Raw genomic sequence first — 23087 nt, 5'->3', positions numbered from 1 at the left:
TTGCTAACCAATCCGTATGGTGTTAGCGCGCCGCCATCTCGTCCAAATACTTTCACTCCTTGCAAAAAATAAATAAATAAAAAATAATGGCAAAAATGCTTACTTTGGTCTGTTTAACTAACTAAAGAAGAAAAACAGACCAAACAAACCGTTCTAACTAAATATTTTCTGAGTTGATTAACAACCATTTTTAATGGATCAATTTGTCCCACAATGCACTGTTGGGAAATGGGCTTTGATGATAGGATTACAAATGAAGATGAAACTGCATAAATATAAAGTTGAATTTAGGTGAAAAAATATTAAACATCTTCATAGTTCAGTTCCACGTTATAAGTGAAATACTTAACTCAACACTACTTGAAAAATTGGACATAATGCACTCATGGGAAATCTGTCGAGAATTTCAGATTTTCTTTGTGTTCATCACTGTTCCAGAAAGCTGAAGTAACAGCGGAGTTGCATGTTCTACTCTATTGTAGCTTATTTAAAGGCTGTTCTGCTTTTTTTTTATTATTTTTTTTATTTACATTCTTTCTTCTTCATGTTTTACTACAACTGAGAAGTCACCAATGGCCTGTTTACTGCCTTTAAGATGTTAACTCGGTGTGGATCTGATGAATGTTTTGCACAGTCGCTTCTGGATGCGTGCCAAAGTTCTGCTGCTCATACTGCAGTGTTAACTGTTCAAATATTAGTGCCAGTGTTTTTTCAGGTGTGGATACGTTTGTGTGCGCCAGAAACAAGTCTCCATGGAAACAGGCTGGCCTAAGTGTAAAAAGTAAAAAGTCATTGAACTCAGATATGATTAATAGCATCTTGCAGGAACCTTCTGCTGATTTTTTTTACATTTAAGATGTATTTTAGAATAAAAACCCCTACTTATTAACAACTTAATTTGATACCTTCCGTTAAGAATTTATATGTGGAAGCGTTCTCAGAGCTAGATAAGCTTTGGTGAAGTGCTGCGGATGACATACTAGATGCTGGCTTGAGTCTGCGGGATTATACTTGCAAATTGAAAGGAAAGTCATGCAGACAGAGAGCGGAAATATCTCTCTTCTACAGTGTCAAAGGAGATAAAAAAACCAATCAATGGCCAATTTTTAATTCACTTTTTCTTTATAATGTTTGATTATTTGCTCATGTTAGAGCAGAATTGGGTCAGACTGCCCTGTAGCAACACGAAGGTGAAGGTGAAAAGCTTCCATTAAGAACCTTTAAGGCTTCATGTGACTTTTTTCAGGTTAAGAGAAACATTTCAAACCGTTTGAGTGTTGTCTTTTCCAGGACACTGGCAAGTGCAGGAAAAGAACTCAAAGATAACTTCCTGAAAGCCCTGGCAGAGCGAGAGGAGGCCAACCGCAGTGGGAAAATGACTGTGAGTACATTATTACAGCACTCCAATTGCTACGTAATGGGATTCCCCTCAAATATTTCTGCAATTCCATTAGGATGGGAACAAAATCCATACTGTGTCAAGTTGAGTGGAAATGCCCTCCCCAGTTCCTTCCCAAATACCTTGAGACCTGCTGCCTACCCGTTTCTGATCCATAAAACTTTGTTTACAAAAACTCAAACCCAAGTTTGCTTTTTGGATTGAACCACTAAGATAGTTTCTAAGGGGGCCTCACCTGTGGGGCTGTGGTGCCGACTTGAAGTTATATAAACTTTTAGGACAACACGCTCAGCTCAGTATTTCATCTGACATTGCACAATACAATGGAATGATTAGTCTTGCTAGCGAAGTGAGCGAAGCCCTACCCAGACCTGCTGTTTTAATGTCCTTTTGCAGATAACCAGTAAATTTAGTCTTGGACTAAAGTGGACCTTGGAGAACCTTTCACCTGTAAAGATTATCCCGAGATTGTTACTTTATGTGTACTAATCACACCGAGTTCAAGGCCCAGATGTATTGTTAGTCAAATGCAATGGAAGGCCTTCAGTTGAAGAGTCATAAAACTGCATTCTTGTTTTGTGCCGAAGGTCAAATTTCTCATGTTGGGAAGCACTTTGTTAACTTTATTGTGATACTTCTAACTTTAATCCAGCAGGTCTTTGGGTGACTCACATAGGGTTAGGGGCCGTTTGAGTTGGATTTTTGGAATTCATATGAAAGGTTGTCTCATGATGTCTGCATCTTTTTCACACATCTTTTCTGGGGAATCCTGGTTGAAGAGATTAAGTTGCTAAATGTTTCTCTTTCACAGCGCAAAATGTGGGAAGGAAAGTATTTAAATGGGCATTTTACTGCAAATTGTACTGAATGTAATTCAGAAAAAAGCACTTCCTGTTTAGGCCTAATGTAGCCATGGATGGTTCAGCGCTGTGACTTTGTATTCAGCGTGAAGGTTTAGAGCTGAGCCCCACATATTTCTGGTCCTCAGTAATGCCCGTCTTCTGATTAAACAGTCTATAGCTGCCTCTGTTCAGTCTGAATTGCTGTGCTGCGTACAGACTGAAACATATCTGTGAACCCTGAGCTTACAAAGAGTTATTTTGATTAGTACAATACTTGCTCCCTTCCTTAAAAGGTTTCCTACTTTTCGATCCACTGATTTGTGCTGCTCTTGGTAGGTCGCGATGCCGTTATTGAATTGAAACTACCTGCATTGTTTTTTGTTTATAAATTTCAAATCACATTTTTGCAATTGTCCTGCTTAGAGAGTCTGGTTCTAAACCAGAATCTGAAGACGACAATAATGTTAAGCATGGAGATGTGTTATATTTTATTTCTATAGTCTCTGGTGTTTCTGTTTAAAAAAAGTTCACTAAACTGTGTTCAAAAACCCAGTTTTAATTTTGTATACCCAACTTCATTGGTTTCTTGCATTTGTTTTTCTCCCCTCAGTATATTCTTTCATATCCTAATACGTAACTGTTCTTTGGATGCATTGGTCCATATTCATTTAGACTGAGCCTTCAAAATAACTATCTGGAAGTGTTACTGTGTTACCAAGATGGTTTCTAAGTGGCAGGACTTGCTTATTTCTGGGTCTGTCCAGTCTCAGACGTAGCTGTTGAGTGAGATGTTTTTGGATCACAGGCAAAAGCTGTATGCTTAATTAAATCTAGATGCACTAGGGAAAGATTTCAGCTCGTGACCATGAAGCCGACTGTTTTCATTGCAAACAGTTACTTTTAACATAATTCTCAGTCTTTACTTATACGATGAAAGGAATGTGGACCATTTGAGGGCATGTACACTGCATTGTTCTGCAGGGAGTGTTAGTGTTGATAGACTTCAAATGATTCACTTCCAAGATGCTGGAGTAACAAAAAGGAGTTTTGTTTGACCTCCATTTACCTGCCCCTGTGGGCTTTGCAATTATGAGATCACATGAAGTGCATGGAGGGGAGTAGGAGTAGTAACACCAAAAGCTTCCCCGCTGGTTGTTAACAGAGTAAACCCTAGCATGTAAAAGCCCCCACTCCTCTTTCTTTTATCCCTTAATAACTTAAGCCAACTTTTTTCTTTCACAGAAACATCCAGTGAAAATGTATTATTTCTTCCTGCATGCAGAAAACAGAGTCACAATAAAAACAAGCAAAACATTACAGTTTACATCCCTACCTCTGTTTTGCTGACATAATATTTTCCCACCTCTTCTTCTTTTTCACCTTTTAAGAGTTCCCTTTGCTGAAAAATTGGATTGGGAAGATGTTTATTTTCCTTTCAGCTCCTTTCTGCTTAAAATTGAACCCACATTGGTGCGCTTAATACTCCTCCTCTTTGAAACTGTTTATGTAAAAGGTAATCTTAATGCAGTTTGACGAAGCTTGACCTCATTGGTATATTTACATTACACAGATGTGTTCCAGAGACAACATTTGCACATGTGTCGACACAAAGTAAAACATATGTTGAGGCCAGTTTCATACGTAGCTTCAGACTGGTATTGTACCATATGTATTGTTTATAATCCATTCGTTGTAATCTGTTAGTAAGCACTGATCCCAGTGTTATTTATAAATACCACACATGCTGTATTTCCATACTAACATGTGCAAACCCCCCGAAAAGACACAAATACGGTCATGCTGCATGAAAAATTTGGGCTTTGTTTAAATTTCTTTCCTCTTCTCTCAGTTACACCTAAAGTCCTTTCAGCGAAAGTGTAAAACGACACCTGTTTGTCTTCGATAAGGTTCGATAGTAAGACCACCCGGCATCATAAAATGTCTCTCACACTGTTTAAAGTTAGCTTTTGGAAGGACTCGATTTAACCTTCCTACCTGCTACGCACCTCAAACCTGAAGCTCAGTCCCTCTAATGCATTCCAGGTCCTCGTGTCTTCATTTTCTTACTGTGTCTCTAATGCAAAGCAGTTCTCGTCCAACATGTGTTTTTACTTTTTCCTTTCTTTTTTCTTTGTGTTTGCACATTATTATTATTTGAAGCATTTAATTTTAAGTGTGGTGCATGCTTTAAAAGACCCACAATTAAACACAGACACACTCAAACACTCCCAGCCTTTCTTCTTGGTCAAATCCACAGGGTTAAGTTTGTTGCTTAAAAACGATCACATTTGAATTGAATTGAAATTAAATGATTAAATGACCTTATCTGTATGATGCAAAAAGAAACCAAAAATGTGCATAATTACAATAAAAATGTCTCATGGAAGATTTTTTTTTTTGGTCGGCATCTTTTAAAGCCGACTTTTTGACCCTGTTCCCAATAAGTGACTTTAGGACAATAAAATTTTCGATAAAAATGGTAAAAGGTGCTATCCACCGCAATCGATTCGTGAAAAGAATAAATTGCATCTAAGTCAGCGAGCCTTTTAATCCACAATTTAATGTTTTTTTTGTTGTTTTTTTTTCTTTTTAAATCGGTTTTCTGTATGAAAGCGGAGTCAGTCTGATGCTGCGATGGTGCTTACGGTACCTTTTTTTAAATGTTCTGTAGGATCGACGGCGTGCGCTTTGCTGCATTTACAGTAAGAAAAAGGTTTCTTTTAAAAAGTCAGGTAATAAAATGGAATGGTACGAGTGATTCGGACTGGCTTAAACTCTGAGACTCTTAACACACAGAGACATGCATACACTTAATTTTAGGTTTGCCTACTCCTTACACATTCACATTGATAACCTTTGAACGCACACACCAACATAGACATTACTGGATTACTTGTTGAATGGCCTAGACTTGCTGGTTTCTATTCCACATAAAACAGATAAAACCAGCAAGTGAAATAGACTGATTGACATTGCGTACAACACAGAGAGCCTCATTCTGACACTGTTGTGTCTCCCTTCCCAATTTAATGGCAAATGCAAGAGGGGATTCAAAGGATAAAACATGGACTAATATAAGAGATGTTTTATGTAATTTGTACAGTATTTTTTTCTTCTTATTTTCTTTTCTAAATGTACTTGTATATTGTTCACATGTTGAAATAAATTACCAATCAATCAATCAATCAATCAATCAATGTGGACGTTTTTATGGTTTTTCTTGTAAATCCATCTGGTGTCTCAAGTGTCACCTACCAAATTTGTCATAAAGGATTTCATCACTGAAAGGCTGTGAGGAGAAAAACCATTCATTTTAGGTGCACAATGGACAAGAAAGCAGAGTTATAGCTTTTCCTTTAGATGCATGACACATTCATTGTCATCTCTTTCTGATTTGTCAACGGGGTCACTCCTTTGTCTTTCTGTTATTGTCACACTCAGCCTTTCAACTTTTAAGATTGAAATTACACCTGTCAATTAATTCACACGTTGGGTTATTCTGTCTCCTCTGTCCTAACAATGGTGTTAAAAAAGATTGATAGCAGACATGACTGTTGATGAAAAGAACTCATCTTTCCTTTGTGTGCTGTGTCACTGCACCCCTCCAGGAGTGTGAGCTATTTAATATTCACAGTGTTGACTTTAATGTATTTTTTAAATGTAGTTGTTTCATAAGTGTTCAGGTTGTAGTCAGCAGAAGGAGCCCTTCGCTAGCCGTCTGATCCAATGAACCTATAAGGCTTTCAGTGCCTTGCCTTTGTTGTGCTATTGGTTCCCAGACTCTGTTGCGAAAGCTGCTGCACTGCCAAAAGTTAGACACAAACAAAAGCTGCACCTGGGCAGCTCTGACTTTATTTGCACTGGGTAAGAAGTTAAGGGTTTTATCAAATCCAGGTCACACCTGCACAGGATGCCTGAGGGTGTCCATTGTTGCGAGGTTCACATTTGAAACTTAAGGTGTGCTGCCACCACCCACCCTGCTGCCTGTTTGTCTTCAGCTGTTTGTTGAAAGGCTCTGATGTTGCAATTTCACAACCAATCTAACATTACCTGTGGAAGAGCACAATTCTGTTATATATGAAGCAGGGAAATTATTGACACTTCACAGGGTTATTTAGCCAAGGCTGTGACTAAGATTATGTTATAGACTAATAAAGATTAAATAAGAAAAAATTGTCAAGCTATGGTCAAACACATTACATTTTAATATTTGAGTGGAGAGTGTTGATAAGTGGTAACATTGTTTTTTGTAAAACATTTAGTAACAACATTTATTGTTAATTAACATTAACCCGTGGCAACGCGAGCACAACATGAAGCTTTTTATGGTTTTGTCCCAGAAAATCAGACCTCAGTTAAATTGTGGTTGTGAATTCATTAAAAAACAAAAAGTTTACGAATGTTTCCCCTTGTTTGTCTGCTCTGAATGGGAAGTTACTCCAGATTATCCTCCTAACACCCCCACCACCACACTCCCCTGCTGTTAAAGTCAAACCTGCCAACCCACACATTCCCACCCCATCCTACCTCCTGTTGTCGTGCCAGTTATTCCTGTTAATTCATTTAACTTCGACTGTTCAGTTTTCATATTTCACTCTATTCCAAAAGAAAGAAAAGTCGACCTCCTTTGTTTGCTGGGTGAATCCAGTCCTGGCTGTATCCAGAACATTTTGAAATGTTTAGTATTAATTAAACTTAAAATCTCTCTTCTTTGTTATTTAGGACCACTATATTCAAAAGTAGATTGTTTTATATAGCCAATAGTTTATGAATTGAATAAGTTGCAAGGTGGCTTGCAGATGCACTGTGTGCAAATTAAAGTAGTTCATGCAGTATGATGGAACTTCTTTGTGTATCGTGATACAGCACACAAAACTTCACCCCCACTTCTTTTGGGGGCTTTTGAATTTGTACAAGAAAATAAGACGCGGTACACAAAATACTGCCAGTGAATATAAATCATGCGATTAAAATTCGCCTTAAACCATGTAGCAGTTTATTAAATTAATTCTTCACACGGCAGATTTGATTAAAACTTGTTTAGCTGTTACATTTGATGGCTAAACCTGTGCCTAGCACGTCTAAAACATTAATGGTGAAGCAGGTGAGCAGCGTTTATCATGGAGGAAAATACCAAGACAGGAGTAATTTTACTTTATCATCCTTTAAAAGGCACTCTGTCAAACAGGCCACAGATATTAAAACAGAACTGACAGGTTGATATAGAATAGCGCTGCACATTACAAAGATATGACATGTTGAACATGTAGTTTTCTACTGAGTAACATAATATACTGTCATCAAATGGGGATGAATCACTTATTCAGTTACAAAAATGTCTTCAAGTGACTGCAGAACATAATATACCCTGAAAGTAAACACCCACCGCCTTTAAGGAGCAATTACATGTATTTCTTATACTTTTAGTAAAGCTATCAGTCACTCCGTAACAGCAGGCAGCTTCATTCAACAATGCATTGGGCAAAATGCCTCACAATCAGATTGTAAGGTATATTTGCTCTCAGATCATTTCCAAGCAGCAGGGCTGTCACAGAAGTCAGTGTCTTGTGTGAGGACGTGCAAAAAAGTGAGAAAACTGTCAGGAGCTGAATTTACATACTAAACACTGCCTGCTTGTCACCTATGATCATCCCTCAAATTAGATCCAGTTTCCAATTCTAATATTTGCTAATGTTGCCTCAAACTGCGTAACAACAAACCAGCTTTTACTGGATGACTGAGTGGTTTAAGAATTGCCACTAATATCTTTGTTTTATTATTATTCTCTATTTTAAAAGGAAATTGCAAGAAGGTCACAAAGACGTGGGAATTTTCTTCCAGTGTACTCTGTGTACTCATCTTTTCAAACCTCTCACGTGTTTGGCTTCCTTTAGTCTGGTGTTTGCAGAGGTTTAACCAAACATATGTCTTAAAATCATATTCTGCCAATACATACAGTTATTCTGCTGTTGAATAATGGACAATTATTGGTTGAAAATCAATTATCCATGAAAAGTCAGCTCTCGAGAAAGAGTAAAACATTTCTCAGCTTATGTTCTGGGGTTTTTTGGTTGTTTTTTTTTTAATGTTATCCGATTTATTTTGCTTTTTTGTTAGACTAATTTGGCTGTTTAGAAATTATTTTCAGTCTCCCACCCTTTCAGTTGTGGAATTCAGCTGGTTGGCCTGCGCGGCGTGTCTCATGCCCCGAGGGTACATCCTGCATAAAGGAAGTGTTTGTCTTTGGTCTGTGGGCCCAGCGAGTTCTGTATTGATAAGCTCCTGTCGCTATAGATAATAAGGTGGTCAGTCATGCAGCCCAGAGATCAAGTATAGCATTGAAATTAAAGAGGAATTCCCAGCCCTATTGCATTTCAAGCCGTGTGTGTGTCCCTGCTGCCCAGTCCCTTTGTCCTTGTCATGGGCAGTAAAAATAACAATGGCAAGTTTGATTTCAAAGCAGCAGGACCAAGGTGGACAGCCTTTAGAAAGGAAAGAGTCCTGCAGGGCTATCATATGACCTTGACTTGAATGGTCACAGAGTTGTGGAGAGGTGGGGATAAGGCCTCAGCAGTTTGCAACCATCTATCAAGTGGACAAAGAGGACATTTTGTCTGGAAAAGCAATCATTGTGATATTTGAGAATCACCTAATCAGGATCTATTTTCTTTTTAGTTCCACGGCTTGATTTTACCTGAGAGACACACAGAAATCTCTATATGATACACCCCAAATCACGCAGAAAAGTTATTTCTTCATTAGTTCTTAATTCACGCACCTTTTTTCTTCTCTCCAGTTTTGCTGGGGCTACACTTTCTCACAGTTGCAGGTCTTGAGGAAAAGCATAACATTTAACTGTGAAATATTACTCTTGGCTGATTACAAGACATGGATTTCATGGCTAGTGTCTTAGTCTATAAAAAGAAAATGGATAGCCAGAGCATTATGTGTTATGTTAGTCTGTGCAGCCAACATGGCAGCTGTGCCCTGTCTCTCAATGCATTGTATCTGCCACTGGGGGATATAGAAAGGAATTTGGAAACTGAAGATCAAACTGGCCTCATGTTTTATGCAATAATCTTTTAGAGCGTTTGATAAATGGCAATCAAACGATGCTAATAATAGATTGATCTGAATCATGCGTATTTTAATTATTTGGACAGGCTCTCCTCTAAGAGAGGAAAGCTTTTGACAGGAAATAGTTCCTTGAAGGAAAGCACAATTAGTTGGTCGAACTTGCAAAAGCCAAATCCAAGGAGAACATGCCACGGGCCATTTGGAAGCTGTTTCAGGGTGGATGAAAGGCTTGTTTACCCATTAAATCAAACATCACATCGCACATCAGATCTGTACAAGAATGCAAGTGGCACTTATATTGGCTCGCCTCTCTGTTTTGCCACTGAAAGCCTGGACGAGCCCCACTGTAACGATTTCTCCTGTTCCCCCTGCATTCTGTGAACAGCTGCTATTGTCCAGAGACAACATCACCCCAAAATCGGGGCCCCTGGACCAATTTCAGAGCAAATGAAAACGGATACACTTAATCTAATCTCTCTGAATTTTTTCCCTTTTTTGCGTGTGTTAAAGTAGATATTTTTTTCAGATACACTGGGATCACATGTGGGCTGTGGACCATCATCATTAAAAAAACATTTGCCACTGGGAAGATTGAGAGTCATCTTAAGCTGTCTACTTGGTATCCGAGGAAGTCTTGCATTAAGTACACACCATCTGGGTGCCTGAAGAAAATATGATATCACTTTGTCTTCAACGGCACACATATTTGGACACAGTTAAAGGCTGATAATTGAAAGGATTGCTTGGTTTTCTTTAGGTCTTGTGTTTTATCTTGTATAAATATCTCTTAAATCAGGACACCAACTGTAAATACACCAGCTTCCTCTATTTTGTATATTTCACAAAGTCTGAAGTTTAAGTTACGACGGCAAATGTTTCCACCAAAACCATCAATCAGTACTTACTATCCATTATTTTTATGTGGTGTTTGGTGTGTTATTGGAGGAAGACATTTGGCTCGGTTAACCGTTTAACAATTGCTGCTGGTAATATAAGTAAAATGTATTCTTTGCCTTTTTTAAAACGTTGGATACAAGTTCACAGAAAGTGAAAAAGCGTCAGATTCAAGCAGCAGACATGAGCTTCCTCCATAGAGTGTCTGGGCTCATACTTAAAGGTAAGATGAGGAGTTCAGTCATTTGAGAGGAGCTCAGAGTAGAGCCACAACGTCTTCATATCAAGAGGAGATAGCTGAGGTGACTCTGGATGCTTCCTAATGTAGGTGTGGTGAAGTGGCTTAGAATCACATTATTGTTTCTCTCTCTCTAATCAGATCCTAACCAATGGTATTGGTGATCATTGAGGGGGACTTTATGAGCAACCTGAAGTTGAGTTGAGTTTACGTGAGACATTTATTAAAATAGCACCGTTCCACGAAGTGTTGCGGGCATGTCCCACTGGCAGGAGCCCCAAGGCAGAACCAGGACATACTGGAGAGATTGTATCTCTCGGCTGGCCTGTGAACACCTTGACATTCCCCTGGACAAGCTGGAGGAGGTGGCTAGGGAGAGAGGGAGGTCATGGCTTCTCTGCTTAGGCTCGTGCCCCCGTGACCCGGCCCCAGATAAGCAGAAGAAGATGGATGTATGGATCGATGGATAATAGTTCTTGTGGCATCACAAGTTTCTCAAGTTTCAAGTTTTATTTGTCATATGCAAGTTAGCACAGGGTCAACATTGCAATGAAATGTGTTTGACGAGCAGCAGTCACTCAGCAGCATGATACAGTACAGAAAATATAATAAAATATAATAAAATAAAATATAAAAATAGTAAGGAGCTAAATATTAGAGAGACATGGTAAAAGAGAAAAGATGACTAAATATATATGTATCTATAAATATAAATATATGTACACTAGTGATTAAATAAGAAAATCTTGAAAAGAAATGACGGGAGGGCAGATGGGATATTGCACAGGAATGAGCAGCAGAAAATTACAGTATTGCACTTTAAATATAAATATCAATGACAATAAAGTGAAGTGACCAGTGCAGATTAAACAGAGTACTTGTGAAGCTGCAGGGTAGCTTCTGAGTGCTGTGTTGTGTGTGTTTAAGTGTTGTGGTTGAGGTGTTGTACGGCTTGGTGGTAAAAACTGTTTTTAAGTCTTGTAGTCCGAGCAGACAGACTCCTGTAACGTCTGCCAGATGGTAACAAGGAGAACAGCTGATGTGCTGGGTGGCTGTGGTCCTTGATGATGCTGTGTGCTTTACGGAGGCATCGCTGGAGGTAAATGTCCTGAATGGCAGGAAGCTTGAAGTAATTGTGATCTATCATTATTTACTGTCTCGTTATCATTTTCATGAACCTTGGTATGTTTTTACTCGAACTCCCAACCATGTATTATGAAGATAGAGGGCTAACATCTTAAGGAGGGTCAAACATCTGCGTTAAATACTACCTCAAGGTTCCTGGCTTGTCCCTGGAGGAATGTGCACCTGCTGCAGCGCAGGCAGGTTTTCTTAAGACTCTTTGGACTTAAAATCAACACTTTGTGATGCAGGGCATATAATAAACCTGTTACGCTCTGAAATATAGTCACTAAAATACCTTTAAATCAGCAAGACACGTTTAAGTGCAGCAGAAAACATCTTGCCTTAAATCTACTCTCAGTCACGTTCATTCTGAAATAACAAAATATTTAGTTTAATTGCGATGACAATGCAGCTGTATATTTAGCCCCTGTTTACATTTCCTCTCCATCCCATATCTCTTACATCATCCCTTTGGATTTTCCAACAAAACAGTGATTAGACTATTACAGCTTGCATCTGCGCCCATCTTCTTCCTGGCCTCCTGTTCGGGATCTAAGCCAAAGGTGACTCACAGTCTGAACTCAACTTCTGGCACCAATCTTTAAGTAATTTTTTACTACTGTGTCAACATGTCTGAATCTGAACTATTCCAATAATCCAGAAAGACCCTTTCATGAAAAATGGAAAGCATCAGTGATCAAGGAGCAATGTGGATAATGTTTTTCAGTTGTGAACTCCCGATCTAAAAAAAACGACTCACCTGTTCTAAAACATAAGAGGCAAAATTACAGTGGTGTCTGGTGACATTAGCCAGTCTATTCATCATTTCACCTGCTTTGGTTCAAAGAAAGTTTGATGTAATTCTAAAAGTATGATTATTGAAATCCATAGGATACAAGTGTGATGGACTGGAACCACAGAACGTCACTTTTGTTCATTCAAAATTAAATGTCAGTCAGTTAAAACGAGCTTTAGCAACCACGAGGAAATGATGAGAGCCAGGCAGAAAATGATTTGCACTCCAAACCATCTCAAATGACCGTTTGGAAATAAGCTGGATTTTGGTCAGTAGATGATAAAATGTTGGAGTCCTCACGGTAAAGTTGTGTGACAATTGTAAGCTACACCTACTATTCCAACACAAGCAAGCTTTGAAAAAAATCCTTGATAGTACGATTACTTTGTATCATTTTAGGAAAACATAACTGACGTAACATCAGTTATGTGCACATGTCTTCCAGAGGTGTGCAGTGCATGCTTTTCAGCCCCTGACCTTCTCGCTTAGTCTTGGGTCCAGTAGCTCGTCGCTCCCTGCCATCTAGGAGCAAGTCCTGGAGTCTTTTTGGACAGATGGACAGTTTCTCTCTTTCTTGATGTTTTGAAGAGGGAGGGATGGATCTGATTGGAAAACTGAGGAATGTTTAACCCTTTAAAGCCAGCCGCTCAGTTTTGCGTAACTATTTTTAAATCCCGGTAGCTCTGCAACCACGTAAGCTAGCACAATAATTTTTTTTGCATATGAAACCGGAGAAGTTGTACTTATATCTTATGCCATCAGCTTGTCCTCGGTCACAGTTTCCTTCCACATATAGCTTCTGCATAAAAAGCACTTGCAGCAACAAAAACATAATATTCCAGAAACACGCTTTGCCGATCCGATCAGCTGTTTGTAACACTTCCTACGTCCATCAGCGCGAACTATCGCATGTCCGCCATGACCTGCCCGAAACCGGAAGTGACGTCATTTTGCGGAAATGTAGTTTTTTGGGTTTTTTTTTACCATCAGGGCCTTATGAGCCTATACTGGTGTTTTTAAAAGTTATCTTTGACTTTATGACTTTCTGTGTCGTTTCTGGGATGCTTAGGACTCATATTGCACTGCTGGAAATAGTTTATTTTGATGCATATGCTGCTTTTTTGCAAATTTGCATTATAATATTAATTTTTGTTTTTCCTGCAGTATATAAAAATTGGTGTATTTCAAAAATAAAACTATGAAGACACTCAAAATAAATTTCCTGTGGTGGGAAACGATTTTGTGCAACTTTTTTGTATTTACAGTTTTGAGGGATAAGCCTCTTAAATTTCTCTAACTAGAAATATATGTTAAAAAAACAAAAACGATTTTAATTTTTTTGTAGTTTATTGGGTAGTCCTAAAGCATATCTTGCTTTATAGCCTTTATAGACACTTCTAGGGACCATATTTTGTAAAATAAACATGACACATTCTAAAAGACTTGAATATGAAAATGATAGGAAAATAGAAAAAACTCATAAGGAAAACGTGTAGTGATGGCACTAAACGGTGTTCAATGCATTTATACCACCGGCTTTGCTTTTCAGACAAAGTCTACGACTACGTTTCATGCATAGTTCTTGTGTCTACATATGGTTCATTAACTGGTGGTTTTGAATGTGAGGGAGATAACTATATAGAATAAAGCACTGTATGAATGCATGGTTAAACGTGACTTACTGTTTCAGTGGGCAGTATGTCTAGAAATGCTGGTATATTATAATTTTACACTTAGATGTTTAAAAAAAGAAAATCAGACTTGGTGTGCGAACAGTTTTACATTTGATCCTTTAGGGACTTCCAGTATTCCCTAGCTAATCTTTTTGACTAATAAGCTAGCCCAGAAAGTGTTAAAGGAATCCATTTATGGTCCAAACATTGATACACAATCTGGGACTTAAGCTAAAGCTTATCTCTTCTTAGCAATACATGGAGCACATTTTTCAGAATCTTCTTTGTTTTATGACTACACACTGTACAGCTTTGGCTTTGTATTATTCCACCTGAGTAAATATTAGATGGCATCTCTCCTGCTCTCCTAGCATAGTGCACATGTCTTCCAGAGGTGTCCAGTGCACACTTCAGCCCCCGTACCTTTGGTTCAGTAACTGTCTCATCGCTCCCTGCCATCTAGGAGCAAGTCCAGGAGTGTTTTTGATTCGTATCTTGAGATCTCAGCTGCTGCCGATGGACAGTTTCTCATTGGGTCAATATCAGTGTGTCTCTCTGTTTCCTGCACACATTCCCACTGAAATACCAAAGAATTGAGCTCATGTTTTTACTTTTGAGCTCCTAAAAGTCTTACAGGCCAAATTCTCAGCATATTTTCATGTCATTGTAATACATATTACATGTGTATGATGCTCTTGCCAGAGAGAAATGCAGATGGTTAGAATATATTTACACAATCTGGAGGTTTAAGTTAATTACATTTAAATCACCTCCTTTTAAACATGGGGTATCTGTTGTCAACATCTGTTTTAATTCAAAGTGCATTCAGCTATATTACTTAATTTCTTAACCCGATGACAAAGAAAAAGGTTATTTTATCAACAACTCAAAACATTAACACTAGGCAGAAAAGACTCACGCAAAGAACATAGTGTTATGGTGACTCACGTTAATTACACAAGGCTTTAGACCAAGTGGATAAAAGTAAGTAAGTATTTAAAAATAGGTGATAATGAGTCTTGTTGGAAGGTAAACAAGAGTGAAATAAGTATACACCCTTATTTGTCCGAAAAGCAATATGTAACCCATTTATCTGATTTAAGATAACGAGCTCCGAAGACTTGTTTGTCATTTATTTTGACTGCTTTGGAGTGGCTACTCTTAATGTAATAGTCTCAAATTAAAGCATTTTCTTTTCTTTTTTTAGTACTTGGTGTGTCACAGAGTAGTGACATGAAAAAAAAAGATTTTACTGGAGTTTATGCAGCCCTGTGAAAAACTAAGTACACTCTGCTTCCATTGGAATTAAGATGGTAGGTAGCAGGCAGGTTCACGTGCAGAGTTTTCTGGAGTGAAGCGTTCAGGTGTGCGTCACAGCTGTTGTGCCCATCCATCTGGTAAGGCTTGTAAGGCCATTTCCAAGGAATATGAAGTTCATCATTCTAGAGCGAAAAAGACTATTCACAAGTGAAAACAAGTTCAAGAGAGTTGCCAATCTTCCCAGGAATCACTGTTCCAGCAAATTCAACTTAAGATCAAACCACGCAGTTACCTTCTCTTCCAAACAATTTCAGTTGATTTATTTTTTAGATGTTATTTCACCTTCAGCTTATCTTTCCAAAAAGTTGATTCTGTTCATCTAGACCAGGCGTGGTGAACTCCATGCCTCAAGGGCCGGTGTCCTGCAGGTTTTAGATGTGTCCTTGATCCTCCTCAATATGTCTTGAAGTTCTCCAGAGGTCTGTAAATGAACTATTCATTTGATTCAGGTGTGTTGACCCAGGGTGAGATCTAAAACCTGCAGGACACCAGCCTTTGATGCCTGGAGTTCTCCACCTCTGATCTAGACGTAGCGTTTTCAGTGGGAGAGACTGAAGATGTCACTTGGATGAGTGATGAGTGAAAACGTTACGTCCAGATGAACAGAATCAACTTTTTGGGATTTCCTTACATGGATGATCAAGCACGCATCAAGACATTTAGATTGTCTTAAATATTTTAGTGTGGTTTGTTTTCAGCGTTTGAAGTGATACACTTTGCTATTTGAAGGTACGTTTTAAATGAGGTTTATTATCATCAATATTATTTTGAATTTGTGCATCTTCAGCAGACAATCTGCAGAACAGAGGTGCAGTTTTGCAATTGTGGCATCAAGCTTATTTATAGTGCCGTGCAGGTTGAGAGACATACGTCTGTATTCAGTGACATATATGTCGCTGTATTATGATTTGATTATGTGGTATGCCTCTACACTTTGTTTAGTTGTTTTTAAATGTGCTGGTGGTAGCACTACATTTTCTTCTCCAGTAATTGTTGGAATCGGGAATGCTTATTTAATCTAAAATTCAATATACAACCTGGACCTAAGTAAGTGGATTTTCCAAACCTGTGTCCTTAATGTGGGAGCAGAAGCTTTAATGAGCTGCCAGAAAAGTCTTAGAAAGTATGTTTAAGAATCCAGTGGTGCATTTTCTGGTTGCAGTAACACAGTTTTTGGTTGAAATAAATACAAGAATTTGGCCATTAGCATGAAACGGACTAAAGGTCACACCTATCATCAGAAAAGCCCAAGAACATATCACTCTGCTATTTTCCTTTCATTTGATTCCAACATGGAAATAAGTCTAGCAAGTTGCTAAATAACAAAGTTTATTACAAGAGCCTACCACAGCATTTTTTTTCCCCTTAACATCACACATGCGCACACAAATTAACACTTAACCGCAGTTTCCTCAGTGGCTGGCAAGAACTCACCTGCTGCTTTAACTATTTTCTTTAGTTACCTACCAAAGTGGCTGGTACAGTAGATAAACTTCCAAACCACAGCCAGATTTCCCCCAGTATTTAGCTAAGAGCTGGTATTTACTTCCTTTCCTGCCCTCTTGCTGTGTGCCCTTACAGTACTTCCAGCTTGACTGTATTTATCAGCAATGTATTTCCAGGCACCGTCTGGCTGAGCTGATATGCCATTGGTGGACTGGCTGTAATATTGATATCTCCCTCATTTATCTTATCCCCTATAACACAAAAACAAAAGAACATCAGCGCATCTTGTCTTAGCAGAAAATAGTCAGATATCAGGCAGCAGAGGCCAAGAAAAGGGTGAAAAAAGATAAACATGTTTGCACTACCAGACATGCAGCGTTGTTCTTATTGCTTTGGACAATGTTAGTGTTGTCTTAAACCACAAGCCCCCTCTTTAGTTATTTCAAAGCAAAACAGAGATCAAATGAAATCACAGTCTCTATTATTCTTTTCCTCTTGCAGGGCTGAACTGAAGTGCATTTCATGCTTTAAAAAAACACAGTAAAAACACTGTGAATTCCCTGCGTTGCAGTGTGACAGCCGGCGATTGCAGGAGCCTCATGGCAAGCCCAAAGGGGGAGCTTCTCAGCAGAGCTGCAGGCCAACTAAAACAGAATCATGTTTGAACACCTATTTCCACTGGGATGGAGGAAGGAGGGGGAGCGCTCCTTGCTTTAATCAGTCTTAAAACAGGCAAGCCTTTGATAAAGACCTTGCTCCTTACATTTATCTTCTTCCTCCAAAGGTCGCGCTGGCTTATGTCATCTACTTTGATCCCAGTTTTTCGGAGCGCAGTGCCGGACATATCTCCGCCGCTGATAACACAACGGTCAGGTTGTGATGTAGAAAATAAAATTAAAAAAAGAACAACCCCGAAACCCTGACCCCCACCTTCCCCTTCTGTAAGTGTATGAGAGTGTGTGGTATATAATACCTCACACATTTTTTTTTCTTCCTCTTTATGGAAACAGGGTCATTAATTTTCCAAGGGCTGTCATAAACATCACCTCCTGGTTAAAGAGGAGCTGTGACAGGGTGCTGCCCCACAATGTGTGAGGGCAACAATATTTGACTTGGACGTGTTCCTGGTGATGAGGCCAAACCCTGCAGCAGGCCTCTTGGCAGATGTCATGCCTGAGTGCTTTGGAATAATGCTGATAGGAGCTGAGCTGGACTGGACTATACCCATGACAAACTCAGCTTTTATCTGTGCATCAGCATTCAGGGCACGCCAGGCAGTGGCACAACTCTTTGTCTGCACAGACTCAAGTTGTCATACAGTTAATTTTACGTCTCTGCCTGACCCATTGACGTAAATGGCTGTCCAAACTACACCTACCTGCTGGTAAAATAATAATAAAAAGGCAACTTTCCATCAATTGGAGATTGATGTCACAGTATGAGCAGCACAAGACACAATGGCTGAAAAACGCCCTTTTTTGAACACAGTGTTCCCCGTATTTAGTAACAAGATATCTAAAGTTGGGGAAGGGAACAAAATTCAGCTTTGGATTTGAAACCCTGGCCCACAGCAATCAGTATAGATTTAGGAGATCATAATAACCCGAGCTTAACCTTCCTGTAAACGTAAAAGAATATCTGAAGACTTGGAGGAAGTTCACCAGGAAGACAATGGGAATATTGAGAATTCTTCTGCGTCATTAGGGAAGACCGGGATTAACAGACTTCCTGTTTGCGACTAGCTTGGGGCCAGACGAGCCTGTGATGTTGGCATTAAAGCGAGATGATAACCTTTGAAAGTATACCCTAAACAGGCCAGCCACAGGGGGCATGTTTTCTTTCCCGTGACACATTGAGCTGCCATTTAGGCCCACAGAGCAAATTCAGCTCGCCCCCTTCTCCGTCCAGCCCGGGGCCAACTGACGGATCATAAACTGATACTAAAGAAAGGGTTCACAAAGAGAAATTTACGATTACGGTTTGTAAAATAACTTTCAAATTGCAAGGAGTGGAGGCGCTCTGTTTAGTGTCACGGTGGTGTGGTCGCTGTAGCGCAGCCATGTTTAAGGTCCACAGGTGTGAGCTGTATAGTACAGAGCTCTGCAGCACCTGACCCCATTATCATTCGTCATGCCAGCTCAGTATGCTTTATTTATTTGATTGCCGTTCACTCCAATTTGTCTGGGAAATCCTTATTAATGTCTTGATAATGTTTTTGACACACATAAGTGTTCTCACACATTTGTTCTGTGCTTCATGTTTTTGACAATCCAAGATAATTCTGTTTAAAACCAGACAGGGACACACCTTCACTGTGGAATCACATTTCCTATGTTGTTGTCTTGGTGACAGTTTGTAAACATACAGTTTTCAGTCATATAATATTTTAGTTTAATATCGCCCCATCATATGGGTTTAGATGAACAGATCCACGGGACATGCAGCTTAACAAACTGCACGAATGACAGTGTCGACATGTCAGCCAACTGTGATATGAACATATACATATAGCATTCAAACTCTAACAGGTAGGCATGCAAGCCTAAGGCTACGTCCACACGTACCCGGGTATTTTTGAAAACACAGATTTTTCTATGCGTTTGCACCTTTCGTCCACACGTAAACGGCGTTTTTGGTCACTGAAAACTGAGATTTTTAAAAACTCCGGACAGGGTGGATATTTTTGAAAACTCCGTTTTTGCATTTATGTGTGGACGAGAAAAACGGAGAAAACGTAGCGTCAAAGGTGTGCGCCTTTTTTGACGTCACACTGTGCGCCACGTTATTGTTTCGGTGAAATGAATTTCTACAATACTGTTACTGTTAATTGTTCTCTCTGGAGTGTTTAAATGCTTACATATACACACACAGTTACTGTCCCTCCACACATACCACTCGTTCTGCTTCTATGCCCCAGCTTTGTTTACTTTTTCCCACCGAGGCTTCTAGACTTCTGATTGGCCAACATTTCTACACGGTTAGGAATATAGCACCACCTGCTGCTTTGGCATGTTCCTAGCAGCGTTTTCCTTCATTTCTGCCTTTACATGTGGACGGGATTATTTTTTAAAACGAAAACGGAAAATCTCAGTTTTTAAAAATACCCGTGTACGTGTGGACGTAGCCTAAGAGAAATGTTTGGGTTTTTTTTATATATAAAATAATTGATGTATTATTTTTAAAAATGAAAATGTTTCTGAAAATAATCCTTAAATATAAAATCTTATTAGAAAATCTATCAAATTGCACATTGAATCCTGTAAGCAGTTAATCTGGAGTAAAACGCCCCTGGTGTGTAAAACACGTGGCTTAATATAATGTGTTTTGCAGAAAACGACATTAAAGAAAATGTAGATCTTAATATGGAAATCACTTAGAGAACATAAACAAATTCAATTGCTGCTTGATATTTAATAAAAATGTCGATTATAGTTCAAAATCACTGTGTAATTAAAATAATAATAATCTGAAACTTTTCTCCATAATACCCAACAGCTGTTGGGTATTATGTACATTCAGTGTGGTTACAAGTATGGTCTTCATGTTGTTGTTTACTGTGCAAAAGGTAAACAAGTTGTATGAAGCTCTAAACACTGACTGGCTCACGTTCTGACAGTCTGTCCACGTTGCGGAAATGCTTTCACTGAAGCTTAAGCCTGTGTTAAGAGTGAGTTCATCCAGGCATGCCCTGTTTTAGCCTTCACCCAGAGTAAACACAACTAATAAGAGTCTCTAAATAAACAAAGAGTCCTTACAAAAAAATTGCAGTACTACAGCTACAGCAGTAGAGATCAGCACTTAGAAAGAAGAAGACGTTCATTTGTTGTGAATGACAGATGTGCAAGGGCACATTTTAATTATCACCAAAGTGTCCTTGAGCAAGGTGCTTAACCTCAGCTGCTCCAGTGGACCCCATTAAAACTAAACTGTGTGGGCGTGCTATGAGTGGGTGATCGCTGATGACTCCAGTCAGAGAATAAGCGAGTAAAGAAGAAGTCAACTTTACATTTTATGAAGCTGTTTGATGTTCGGGTAAATTTTTCCCCTTAATCTGAACAACGGATGATCAGATTTATCTAAACACACACTCAGAATACTGACGCTTTTATAATGGTTGCTCCCAAATGTGCGAATTTCATGGGTAACATGACACACATAGAAGTCGTCATTTGCAGTATCAAGTGTCAGCCACAACAATAATCCATCTGCCTAATAGTGTCCACAGGAATGTGAGTCCTCTGAAGGTGTCCCGTTTTATCAACCACCTGGACTCTAACAGCAGATCCTTTAACTTGTGAGGTAGGGTCTCACGGGATGGGAGGATCCCACATATCCTCAGCTGGATTAAACTTCCATAAACAATTTCTGAACAGCCATTGCAGTGCGGTAGAGTTCATTATTCTGCTCCAACTGTCACTGCCACCAGGGGATGCTTTTCACAGTATTTGGTGTGCTTGGGTCATAGTAGCATCCACATGAAGGTTTTCCGCCAGCGCATAGCATCACTACATTGCCTGTTATTCCTTCTTCTGATTGTGCATTTTGCTGTCTTCAGGGCACCCAACAATCTGCATCTAGTAAAAGAAAATGTGATTCTTCATATGCCATTTTTTAATTTTTAGTCATATTTATTTACTCAGGGACCAATAAATGACGAACCCATAACCAGGATTGGCTAAAGTAAGCACACTCATTAATGTAGTGTTTGCTGGTGCACCAGTTTGCCTACAACCCCCCCCCCCCCCCCCCCCCCCCCCCCCCCCCCTTCTCGTTTTGAAGAATTGTTGACCTACCCGTCCATCAAGATTAGGTTCTTGTCAAAGACACTCAGGTCTTTAGGTCATTAACAGTTCATTAACTTCCAGAACTGACATCCACCGACCAATATGCCGATTCCAAGTGCCTTTGTAATACAGTTGTTAACTTAACCTGTCAGTCATTATAATATATTCATGTCTGTTTTGGTAAAGGGTTTTATTTCGAATTCAAATTAGAGTTTAAGAATAACACTAAATATGTATGGGAAAAAATTACGAAACAAATCATAATCATTTCTGTTGGAAACAACACTTTCCTTATGGGCGGGCTCTATCTCTGTAGAGCCAAGTCAAAAGAGTTATTGCCTCTATTCACTCATCATGACCACCAAACAGGAGACTCCTGCCTCATTGAGATGGCTGGCATTCTTGGTACTTTCGCTGACATGTTTGGTCTGTAACGAACAGGCTTTGAAAGCTTCTGTCAACGGCAGAAATGCCTAATAACGTGGAAAGAGTTTGTCTCAGGTCAAAAGAATTAACCTCTAGTTGTGTGCGTGGCTAAACTTGGATAAGAGTCAGACAAGGGGCATGATAGTCAGGTCTTTCAAGATTTATTTTGGGTCCCTCCCACTCTTAAAAACACACTTCAGTTAATTTTACGCAGCCTGCTTGGTATGTGTAAGATTTCCTCCTCATACCACCACACACCCTCATTGTTCCCCACATAAGGACACTCAGCATTCTTTCAGATTAGCTGAAACTGAGGCCGTGGCATATTGGGTCGCACTATCAGGACATATGTTTGCCTTGTTAGCCTATGGTACTCATTGGCTTAATGCTGGTATTTTAAAGGGGCAGACTTGCAATCCTTCCAAACATTGCATTTTGTTTTTATTTACATTTTAAAAAGCATTTTAACTTCTTTGGAATTGGCGTTGTACTCGAGACGGGATGGATGGATGTTTTCTGGTCTGCTACCTTTGCAGTTAAGGTGTAGAAAACTAAAACCCTTTGATAAGTTTAGAACAAGATTTTAAATATAAATATATTAAATGCTTACCTGGAGATTCGGCAAAAATGTGCCATCTTTGTAGTCGCACACTTCGTACTCCCAACCATCTACCCTTACTTGCCCATAACGTAACATAAACTTCTTAACAAAAACTAAGGTGGTCACAATTTAAATTCCCCAAAACAATATGCTCATATGTTTTTATTGAAGCAGTTAACAGCTGCAGTCCTGTATTAAAATGCATGATAAAAATTTTCCACATCAATCAATGAAAAACAGAAAAGTACAGCATCATCCAGAATCAGAGGCCATTCCCCTCTGTTATGTTACCTAGGTTGTGCCTTTAGAAATACATCTCTTACAGAAGGCACAACTTTTACTTTGAAGGTAAATGTAATCGGCAGCTGTCTGCAGACAAGTCGGTGTCTTCCATGCAAACCATGGAATACAATAACAAGGATTTGTTTGGTGCAGTACTCTCTTTGCGACTGATTTCACAACAACT

At 39.2% G+C, this 23087-nt stretch overlaps 1 protein-coding gene and 1 long non-coding RNA gene across 3 annotated transcripts in view; both read left to right on the top strand.

The window, feature by feature from the left end:
- The window catches only part of LOC146506184 (uncharacterized), a 351963-nt gene that overhangs the window by 82160 nt on the left and 246716 nt on the right, over positions 1 to 23087 (top strand). The gene's annotated exons all lie outside the window — the stretch shown is intronic.
- Positions 1 to 23087, top strand: part of cfap299 (cilia and flagella associated protein 299) — an 87584-nt gene that overhangs the window by 19714 nt on the left and 44783 nt on the right. For both annotated transcript variants that reach the window (XM_085180314.1, XM_085180315.1), the window contains exon 3: positions 1291 to 1381. In XM_085180314.1, the coding sequence (XP_085036440.1) occupies positions 1291 to 1381 (91 nt within the window). The remainder of the gene's footprint in view (positions 1 to 1290; positions 1382 to 23087) is intronic.

Source organism: Neolamprologus multifasciatus, chromosome 12, assembly GCF_963576455.1.
Source record: "Neolamprologus multifasciatus chromosome 12, fNeoMul1.2, whole genome shotgun sequence".
Lineage (NCBI taxonomy): Eukaryota > Metazoa > Chordata > Actinopteri > Cichliformes > Cichlidae > Neolamprologus > Neolamprologus multifasciatus.
Note: the sequence above shows the minus strand (reverse complement) of the source record. Positions and strands in the feature narration are given on the sequence as shown.